Consider the following 11,386-nt stretch of genomic DNA (forward strand, 5'->3'; position numbering starts at 1 on the left):
ACTCATGTTAATACTTTTACATCTTAAGCTAACATTGTTGTGAGCAAAACTTACCGATTCCCCCAATGTATCATGAATGACAGTACCCTATATTGCCTAAAGATGACATAGAAAATTATTTTTGACAATTTTATCAAATAAGGCTTTCAAAAAAGATTGTAATTCCAAATAATTTGAATTGTATGTCAATTCTTTGATGTAGTGCAGAGTTTAAAATCCTTTTGATAGTAAATTTATGGACTCAAATAGTAGTCAAAGAGAAATGTAAACAAGTTTTTTTAGACCTTTCAAAATTTTTTTGCAATTAGCTTATATATGGATTCTCTGATTTATTCACAATCAGCTATGTCTAAACTTTCCATCCTCTTCACACACAAGCATAAAAAAAACATGAACTAATTTAGTAATTTTTATTATTCGCAAACCCAAATTACACACTACATTACATTTTAAAAAACGGTATTCTTATTGTGAGTACACAGAAACAAATGTTGCAGAAAAATGGAACAGTCCCAATTTTATCGATAGCAATAATAATAAGAATAAAAAAACTTGGGAAATAAAAACCTCTAGATAAAGAAAGTGTTCCTCTCAACATGCTACTTTAAAAACTCATGCAAACATAAAGCTTTCTTATATGGTCACTTTCAAAATAATTATTACATGAAACCCCACAAATATTTATGTGTACGTCTTGGCCCTGAACTCTTCGACAGAAAATCCCAGACAGTGTTGTTACAGGAATCTTGGATGCTTCTCAAATTCCGCTAATGGCTTTTACATTATGCACTTCAATTCAGAACTAGAAAATAAAAAGTTTTGAACTGAGATGGAGCCTACAGGCCAACAGAGATGATAAAAAGATGAACAAAGAGGACAGAGTTTTAGACACACACATTTCTCACAGACACGTTTCTCCAGTATTGTTGGAAAACATTTTTTTTTACATATCTACTCTGGGAAGAACATCAAAAACAGCACCATTTAAAAATTTCCTGGATTCTATTTAACGTGATATTCACGTTGCCTCAAAAGAAAATTATCTACAAAGTCATAGATGGTAACCAGGTCAAAAAAAAGTTTTTTTTTTTTTGCTTAAATATAAGATTAGATAATTATTAGTGTTTGTGCCTGTGTTGCTAGCATGCAGGACCAATGTGAATCAATTATTATGTCAAAGCCTAATTGTTCTGTTTGTCTTAGGCAGCTATGGTATGTCTCAAACTAAAAGTTTCCACTTGTCACATCATCAGCTGCTCAGAATTGAAAAGGGGCCGATCCCCATCCACATTAGGAGGCGTGATTGTACCAGAGCTAACAGGTTTTTCAGCATGTTGGTGCAGATATCATAAACACAAACAAATTATTAAAACAATCTTTTAAACCTAAAATTAACAATCTATTTGCTAAAACCTGTATAAAAGTCCCTATTGTTCTGTACCCTTTCAGACATGTAATCTCTTTCAAAAGCCGGATCACTCACACCTCGGTGATGCATACGATTGAGGATGTAGCGCTTACAGGCCATAACACGTCAAAGCGTCAGTGTTTCAAGTTGCCCTTTGGTTCTGACTCAATCGCACTCACTTTTTGGCCATAGGTATTTAAGGATCACTGCTGAGAGAAAAAAAAAAGTGACCCACAGTGTTCTCACAGCAATTATCCGAAAAAAATTGCTTTGCAAGAAGCAGATATGTGGGAGCTTTGAGCAAAAAACCCTAATGGCCGACTGTTCATCCTCTATTGAAGAAGCTTGAAAACAAACATTTCATGCTCTTCAAGCTAAAAATGATACAGTGATTTGTAGTCTCGTACTAAAAAAAAAGGCAAAACCCATTAAATCTTGTTTACCAGAACAATCTGCAAAAACATTAGAACAACATTTTGACAGGAAATTTGGCTTCTACAAAACATAATAATGCAATCACCCAGGAGGCTGACACTAACAAAACCAGCTGGAAACCACATTTGATTTATTCAAACATTAAAACGGCAACACATCAAACATTATTATTATTTAAAAAGACGAAACAGAAAAAATCCTCATTTATAAAACAATAGAATCATGAAGCACTTTACAGTGCTACAGCATATCCAGACCTACCACCATTTTTCAAGATTTATTCTTTTCTTAATGGCTGCTTTTTGTTTTAAAAGTAGCTTAAAATGGTCCATATTAAAGCACATTTCCATTCCGACACATTCAAATTAACATTTTCCTGTGGCTTATTACAGCTTTTGTTGGTTCTGTTTAGCATGTGTACCTTATAACAGTCAAATATTACAATAAACCATGTTATTCTTCGTGACATGAATGGCCAGTGCTAACTTATGGATTTTAAGGAGCATGTTGCAAAGTAGGTAATAATCACTGGATGAATTATTTGGTGCGATGACGGTCCACGTTTAGTGGATGAAGTTGGTAGAGCTGAGATGACGTTGCTTAATGTTGTGTTGATGGTTGTTATGAAGCCATTATCGGCCCTTCTTGGTTGGAGCAGTGAGTTTACTCATTCCCCTTATCTTGCACAGCAGCTCGCGGACAAATTCCTGTAGGAAAAGAGAAGTGTGATGGATTAGCACACACAAAGACCCGTCAACACAAACAAATACTCTCCAGAGGATCAACTCTGTTCCAAGTCCCCAATAAAGCATATTTCAGTAGTTATGTCCGAATCCCCCTTACACACTACATAGTGTGTTCGCCATTTTCTAGTGCTGTCCGAATCTACTAATTCCAAAATTGAGTGCACTAGAAACTTCCCAGAAATCTTTGCAAAAAACTAGCATGCATTGATGCTCACTATATAAGCAAATATAGACCACAATGCATTGCGGTCAAAAAATTTCGAACAAAAAAAATGTGTTTAAATGTAATTTTTTGAATAAACCATCCACATTTTCACTATCCGAGTCATAGATAAACATTGTGAAATGTTCGTAATGATTTGATTTTAACTTTGTGAAATCGGTGACGTCATATCTGGCGTTTAGAAAAATGAAAGAAAAGTAGTGAACATCGTGTCCGAATTACCTTTAAAATCCAGAGCACTATATAGTATGTAGTGTATATACTATATAGTGTATATAGTATAGTATATACTATATAGTTTTTCAGGAGTTAGGGATTAGGGAAAGAATTCTGACATAACCAGAGGGGTCTTTTATTGTGGCCACACCTGTGCAATAATTATGCTGTCTAATCAGCATCTTGATATGGCACACCTGTGAGAAATTGCTATTTTACACATGCAGAAAATGTTTCAGATCTTTGAGTTCATCTCATGACAAATGGGAGCAAAAGCAAAAGTGATGCATTTATATTTTAGTTCAATTTACATTTATAACTATCACCTCAAAAGATAGAACTTGCCTTCCTTATTTCTTTCTTCCCTTTGCTTTGAGATAATACAATTTAAAACCAACCTCTTACTTCTCCTCCTGTTTAATTCTATTGTTATTTTTTTATTTATTTATGTTTTATGTGACTAATGTGCCTGCCATTCTTATTTTCAACACATTTATTTATAGTGCAACTCAACACGAGATTTGTGTGCACACAGGTGAGTATGCGTAGATGTTGGATGTGTTAACTTGGTGAAATACCTCTGTAGTATTATATACTGACCTTTCTGTGACTGTAAGAATCATGCTCACATTCACTGATGACTGATGGAAAGTTTAGGCCAAGTGGGATTGCCGTTCACTGACGTAATCTAATTGCTTTTTAAACCCTTTAATCACCATAATAGCTCAACTCTTCTCATTCAATCCCAGTCATTTATCACAACATGTGCACACACCCATAAATACAAATCGAGATACCAAAAAAAAAAAAAAAAAAAAATCCAGCCAGGTTTGGCAGTGGAAAGACACAAGGCGTAAGTGTTATTTATTCATTTATTTTTGATTACTCAATTTGAAAATCAAAAAGCTGAGAGGTGATTGACTTAGAGAATACATAAAGATCAGAAACATGAAAAAAATACTCACATCTGTTGGTTTGTTGCAGTCTATTAAGATTTCCTGTGGAAAGGGTAACACAAATTATAGAGATTAGACGTGTTGCAGTAGAGTCTTCAAACTAGTACAGCTCTAGCATTGTTTTATTTATTAGCTTTTATTCTAGTGTGTTTTGTGACTGAGGGGAGCTTTGCTGCTCCTTACATCACAAATTACAGCAACATTAATAAAGGAGGTGAAGAATCATTCTTAAATATTATGAATGACATTGTCAAGTTTCTACAAAACAACTAGATGTAGTGTTCAAAATAGGACTGTTTTCCATTATCTTAGGGTGTATTCATACTGGAAAGGTCTCTGCGAACCAGTTTGTTTCAAAGTATGTACTTTCATGCAAAGTCTGTGAAAGCAACTAAATTCTCCCAAGCTTACCATCCAAGCATTTTGACTTCAGTTAAAAACAACATGTCAATCACTGACTAACTGATTGACACATAATAAGGGAAAGGAATTGAAACCAAATTTTTCCCTTCCCCCTCTCCCTTATCCTCCATTTGAAGGGGCAGTTTTGATGCAAGTCATGTCCAGAATTTTTCTTTTTTTTATTTCACTAAAGCACAGAAGTTTACATTTAAATGTAAATAATGACTTTTTGGTGTAGCACGACCTTTTTAAAGTTATAGAACCGCTGTTGTTATATAATTCAAGTGCTGGAAGCTTCCCGGTAACGCTAGCAGACTGGCAATTATTGGTGACGTCATCGAACAAAAGTGGCGTCTGAAATATGAGGAACAATTTTTTCATAACTTTCCGTTTGCTAAATGAAGGGAAGAATTTGGATTGGGCTCTGCCATCTGAGTCAGAGTCTGCGTCATTCTTGATTCTGTTTTTAGCTTATAATTTGTAATTAAAGTACATTTTTGGCTGCATTTAATGCCCTTTTTCTATAATTTTTGTATACCTGTTCAGAAAAAAGCTCTAACCTGAATTATGCGAGCTCTTTCATCCTCACTGTTGACCTCCATCAAGACATCAATGTCTATGTCTATATCGGGTAACTCTTCCTCCTGTAACACAAACAAAAACTCATTGAGTGACATGGATAAATTACAATATCAATGGAAAAAAAAGGAAATTAAAAAAAAAAGCAAAGTAAAAACATTTGTGTGTAAAGTGAGCTCTGAAACCACCGTTTCTTAGATTCTGCCCTCCAAGTAGCCTGATTATGCTGTAAATTTGCCTGTTAGAAAGAGCATAATATGGAAATGTCACTGGGTTGGGTCATTCACTGCCTTAGTGGTTAGTGGCGCTCACAACCACTTCAAAGGAACCTATGTTTGAATGCTTCATTTTATTTCACCACAAGGCTTTAGCAGACCAAACGTGCCGGGAGGATCAACCTCTCCCTTCTGCTACTGCATGACGCAACTTCCAGATTTTTCCATTCGGTGAAGTAGATACTGCAATGGCAGCCTCCTTTTAAATACTTAAACTAAATATAATGAAGCAGCTTTAACTGTGACACAATATTAAGCTTATAAGCGAACAACAATTGAATGCCAGGCTAATGTAAAACGTCATATAAACATTTTTTGACGTACATGCATCTGTACAAGTAGATGGTTCAAAATTGAGTGGTGGAGGGAGCTTGTGGCTTGCCGTAGTAGCTACTACGTCACATCTACAAGTCTGTCCTGATTCAAAGTAATGTAATACTTAAAAATGTTGTTTTAAGCTTAATTTACTTCATATATGTCCTCCCTAATAAGAAAAATCCCACAAGAACATGTTAAAAACACAATTTTTATCAGAGTGATAGTAAAATGAAGTAAATTAACATATAATTCTAGACAAAATCTGTATTTTTTTTTCTAACTTCCATTGAGATTTTCATAAAACAAGCCTTTTAGACTTTGAGGGGAAAATGTCAAACCTGTATCATTTACTCAGTTTTTCTTAAATTGTACAAAAAAAGGAACATTTTCTAAACTAGTTTAACTTTTAAGGTCAGTAGCCAATATATTCAACCAGCAATTAATTAAGTGAGCGTGCTTTTTTCTTATATTGTTTTTTTTTCCTTATTTATTCAGTCTTTCATCTTATAAATAGGTCGCTGTCATTTGCACGTATTTGCATGCAACCAAGCACAAAAACCAATGGAAATTTATGTTAGCCACTCATAATGTGTGTGACCAAAATTTAACCCTACCCCTAACCCCTAATTACATGCAGATTTTGAACACATCAAGCAATTCTCCAGTAGAACTTGTATACATTTTATTTTTCATATTTTTTCAAACATTTTTGCAAAAAACAGAATGGTAGGTTGTCATCTTGCTCACAGTTACCCAAAGAAGAAAAGTGTGTGTGTTAAAGCGTCTTTAAGTGTGTGTTTGAGCCAGGAGCACAGAGTGATATTCAAACAAAATAAAATAACAGCAGGATGACTTTAGCTTCCAGCATCAAAGCTCAGTCACTGCGTTCATTTTTGCGTAGGTGGCTGGATGTGTACAAAACTGGATTTAAATCACAATTGCACAGTTTCAATAATGCAGAGTTAAATGACAAAAATTAAAAAGATTTTTTCCATAGCTGCATTTTCAGACATACGTTTGATTTTTGCACGTACACGACAGCAATCTTTATTCCAAAGCTGTGAAGGGACATTAACACATCCAGCATATTAAGCATCTCCAACCTTCTTCAAACAAGCTTCCCCCTCAGCCTCCTCCTCTGAACTCTCTGAACCCCCCGAGAAACTTGACAATAAAAGGCAGCGAAAGATGGGAATGCGGCTACATATATCAAAGTGTGTCACATTTTTATGTGACTGCGTTTTTATAAGAGCAACAGAGATAGAATTACATGCAAAGGCAGCGTGTAAAAGAAGAAAAGAGCTGTTTGGAGGCAAATGTGCGTCAGAGGTTTATGCAGGGATCTGAGACATGTTAGTGAGGGGTATCGTATTGTGATATAATGAAAAGAGTAAGACCTTCTGCTTGGGTATTTTTACCGTGGAGCTGTCCAGATGACTGCTTCCTGGAAATTATTTATGCTCCCTGACCTGAATCCTCCACAACGTGCAAAAGATGCTCTCCAATGACCCCTCTTTGGGTCCCTGTAGACCTTAAAAAACGATCAAAAAAGCAAGGCAGTCACACTTTTATAGCAGGAAACCTTGACTAGTCCTTGAGGCGTTGTTTGTTTGTGGCACATTGCCAAAGATCAAAATGTAAAATAAAAAGGTTTTTTTTCTTTCTTGCACTTAAGGAAATGATTGTGTTCGAATTAAATTAATTTATCGAGCACCGGGCTGCACGGTGGGGCAGTGGTTAGCGCTCTTGCCTCACAGCGAGAAGGCCCCGGTTCGACTCCCGGCTGGGACCTTTCTGTGTGGAGTTTGCATGTTCTCCCCGTGCATGTGTGGGTTTTCACCGGGGACTCGGGACTAGGTTAATTGGTGACTATAAATTGCCCCTAGGTGTGAATGTGAGAGTGCATGTGTGTGTGATTGAGGCCCTGAGACAGACTGGCGACCTGTCCAGGGTAAACCCCGCCTTCGCCCGTCAGTAGCCGGGATAGGCTCCGGCACCCCCGCGACCCCGAAAGGGAAGCAGCGGTCAGGAAGATGGATGGATGGATTATCGAGCACCTTAACATGACTCAAAACATTAAAAACAACTAAGAAGTTAAATAATAAAAAAGTAAAATAGTCAAATAAAAAATAAAATAAAATAACAAAATCAAACACACTTGTTTGATTATGAGTTAACATCTAAATATGGTTGTTTGGCACATTTTGAAAATCCAATAAAAGGAAAGACAAATCATTTTTTACACAAAAATTGGGCTAAGAATAAAAAAAAAATAAGTAAAAATGCTTGTACCCATGTTTGAACCATAATATGACAAAATAACATTTAAACCTTAAACTATTAACCAGAAAAGCTGTGATGTGTTTAATTTTCCCCTAAAAAAGTCTAACAAATAAAAAACGATGAGAGAGTTTTATAATTCAAGTAAAACAAACATCAGCAATATTTGTCACATTTACCATCTGTTGAGTTTACACAGTCATCAACTGTATGTCAGGGGGAGCAACATGTCCCCAATCAAGATGAAGAACGAGGCATCCTTTATTAAAAACGTGGCAGGTTAAAAATAATAATAGAGAGGGGATTAGAAAGGAGATAACATTTCTTATTGAGTTACTTCCTGAAAGGGTCAAAGCTGTCTGTCCGGCTGCCTGTGCCATCACTCACTGTGTGTGTTTGTGTCCCTGACCATTCCACCAGTCAGCAGGCAATCCGTCACCCTCCATCACTGCGACTGGCGATGACTACAAACACAGTCTGTGTGTGAAGCATTGCTGCAGGCAGCTGCCAACTACATGCAAATGCTGACTGACAGCCACATATAACACAAATCTCGGCCACTATCGATGTCCTGTTGGGAAAGGCCCGCGTTGAGGCAAGAGATCGAGTGTGTTGAAGAATGAAAAGGCACAGATAAACAATCAGGGCGATGTCGTGGAAGGAAATCATTTTCCATGTCAAACGTTGACATTTAAGAGGCAGAGAAACAAAAAAATATACAAAATTAGATGTGAATTCATAAAAATGTGCCCTGTTTACGACAAGAAGAGATGCTGCGAGGAAGGTGTCGTGAAAACCAGCAAAAGCTGAGAGGAAAACTGAGAGAAGTTTGGCAGTCGGTGTGTTTTCTGTGAGCCAGTGCCGCTCATGTGTGTCAGACTTGTTTTCACTGATGGCTCAACAGCCGCCAGCGTTGTCAGTCTCTCCGTCTGAGACGAGGTGAATCAAAGCCAATGCAGGCCGCCCAACCCCGAGATTCAAAACAAACTGCAGTCAAAATCTATTCAAATATTTTCCTCTGACAAAGAGTCAAGCAATCACTGCATTTGGACAACCTGTTCACTGTCGTCTCTATTAATAGTTGCCTTTGTATGAACTTGAACAACCAGTTTATTGGAACTGAAGCTAGTCTCTTTTAGTAATAACTAGTTCTCTGCTAGCAAATTTTGGGTTGGAAGTTAGATGTTTTTTGGACAAAATGACAAAAACATTTTATTTCCTGTTTTGGTGATTACATTTTTCCCTGAATTGATGACTTTAAAAGAATTATGCACCTTTTTCTGACAAGATTTTTTTAGCTTTTAATTACTGTAAACACTGTAAAGCAGGTGTGTCAAACTCAATCACACAGGGGACCAAAATCCAAAACAACTTAGGTCGAGGGCCGAATAGTATAAACATTTATTCAACACACTAAATCTACATTTGTAAAAATTTAAAACCGTGACTTTCTAACACAATTATGAACTAGATATATAGCATTACCTGCAATAATGCTAGTGTGAATGCTGTAAGCTGCATTTTCCACTGAAGATGCTAGTGCTGATAGCTGAAGATGCTGAAATCGATGGCTAAAAACGCTGTATCTGATAGCACACTAAAATAAATTAGTAATAACTTTAAAAAAAGGTTAGCATGAAGCTAGCATGTCACTGAAAAAATATCTAAACTTCAGAATATCCTAAAAAAATAAATAAATAAAAATCCTAAATTAGCCAAAACAGCTAGCATGTAGCTGAAAAAATATCCAAACTTCAGAATATCCTAAAAAAATAAATAAATAAAAATCCTAAATTAGCAGCTAGCATGACAGCTAGCATGTAGCTGAAAAAATATCTAAACTTTAGAATATCCTAAAAAAAAATCCTAAATTAGTCTAACTCCAAAACAGCCTAAAAAACCTAAAAAGAAAAGCCTTAATTAACCAAAATAGCTAACAAGTAGCTGAAATATTAGCTAAACTCCAAATTAGCCTAAAAATGTTTTAATAAATGCCAAAATAGTCCAAAAAGCTAGCAGAATCCCAATTTTAAAACTTTAAAACCATAACCTTTTAACATAATTATGAATAATAAAAACACAGGAATATTATTAAAAAATATCTGGAGGGCCAGATATATTTACACATCGGGCCACATCCGGCCCCCTGGCCTTGACACATGTGCTGTAAAGCAATGAAAAAATGACTGGAATCATACCTCCACCAGTGGCATAACCCAATCAAGAACTCAGCTATCAGAAATGGATTGTTTTTAATGTCCCTAGCTTTGGATTTTGCAACTTTTGAACTAAACACAAACTTTAATGAAAAAATGCTTAAACACATGTGTTCTGCAGAATTTCCCTAAAACAAATACAAGGATGTTTTGCAACATCATTGAAAGAGAGACATTGCACAAAATAAGCAGTGATTAGAGAATACAGGAGGAGAAATAAAAGGAGACGGAGAGCAAACAGATAAGTGGGTCATTGTGGTGGTGATGCAGAAGCAAAGGAAGAGGAGGATTGCGCAACGCTAAAAACCCTGCACCTCAGCTTTTGTTCCTCTCTTCCAGCTGCCACGGTTTTTTACATCAAAGTGATGGAAAGCTCGAGGTGGGATGGATTTCTCCCCCTGAGACAAAGTTAATGAAGAGTGAGTCAAAAATACTCCATGATGAAGGATAGAGTCAGATGAATTAAGCAACTGTAAAGGTTTTTGTTAGGATTTTCATGTGCAAAGACAGAAAAAAATAATAATTTAATGGTTCCTTATATCCTTTTCTATCACTTCCCGATTGCCCTCCAGCACCGCATTGTGCTGAATCCATACAGAACAGATGATGTGACTTTTTTTTTTTTTTTTCGCTTAATTTTGCAGTCAGCTGCTGCAGCAAAAGCTCTTTCCCACGCTGATTCAGCTGTACTCCAGAGGACAAGGTATCAAAGAGAAAGAGAAAGTGAGCTGGAGGGCAGGAGTGATCCTCAGAGAGAAGGTGCAATTAAAAGTAATGACGATGACTCTTCAAAATGTAGCATAGCATCTTTATTTTTGCTAAATCATTGGGGTTATATGATAATTCCCACTTTATGGAATTTATAAGATGATTCCAGGATCTGGATTTTGGGCTTCACTTATCATCATACCAGGATGATGCCCTCCTTAGCTGACACGGCGGTGGAAAAACCTCCACATCACTGAGATTAAGATTTATGTTAATTAGTTTAATTCTTATGGAGCTCATTCCAGGAGCAACCCCCTCCCACCGGTTTACGTAAAAAGCTTGCAGCTGCTACCTCCACACTCATTCTTACATCATTGCTTTGGGAAAAAGATCTCAAATTCACCTATTTTATTTCTGTTATAGATGAAAATTGTGTTTTTGTGTTATTGTGACATATTAAGAATATTAAGCTCAAAGTATGAAGCTCAAAAAAGGTAGTTTGATGACATGTTAGCTTGAAAACGTGTACGTTTCTGTTTTCCTCGTATGAGCTGGCATCTGGGTCAAACCTGCTGGGATGTAGTTCACTATTTTAGTTGAATTGATAATGTTAGGTTGAGGGTG

The 11,386-nt window shown here is 36.3% G+C and overlaps 1 protein-coding gene across 1 annotated transcript; it reads right to left on the reverse strand.

Moving 5' to 3' along the window:
• Positions 1-396: 396 nt before the first annotated feature.
• Positions 397-5,030, reverse strand: ppp1r14c (protein phosphatase 1, regulatory (inhibitor) subunit 14C; the record flags this gene model as incomplete). The annotated part of the gene is given in 3 exon segments (XM_024290465.1): positions 397-2,550; positions 3,994-4,026; positions 4,947-5,030. Coding segments are annotated over 3 exon segments (192 nt in total), but the record flags the coding sequence as incomplete, so codon positions are not given.
• Positions 5,031-11,386: the final 6,356 nt, after the last annotated feature.

The sequence above is a fragment of the Oryzias melastigma genome, linkage group LG24, assembly GCF_002922805.2.
Source record: "Oryzias melastigma strain HK-1 linkage group LG24, ASM292280v2, whole genome shotgun sequence".
In the NCBI taxonomy this organism is placed as follows: domain Eukaryota; kingdom Metazoa; phylum Chordata; class Actinopteri; order Beloniformes; family Adrianichthyidae; genus Oryzias; species Oryzias melastigma.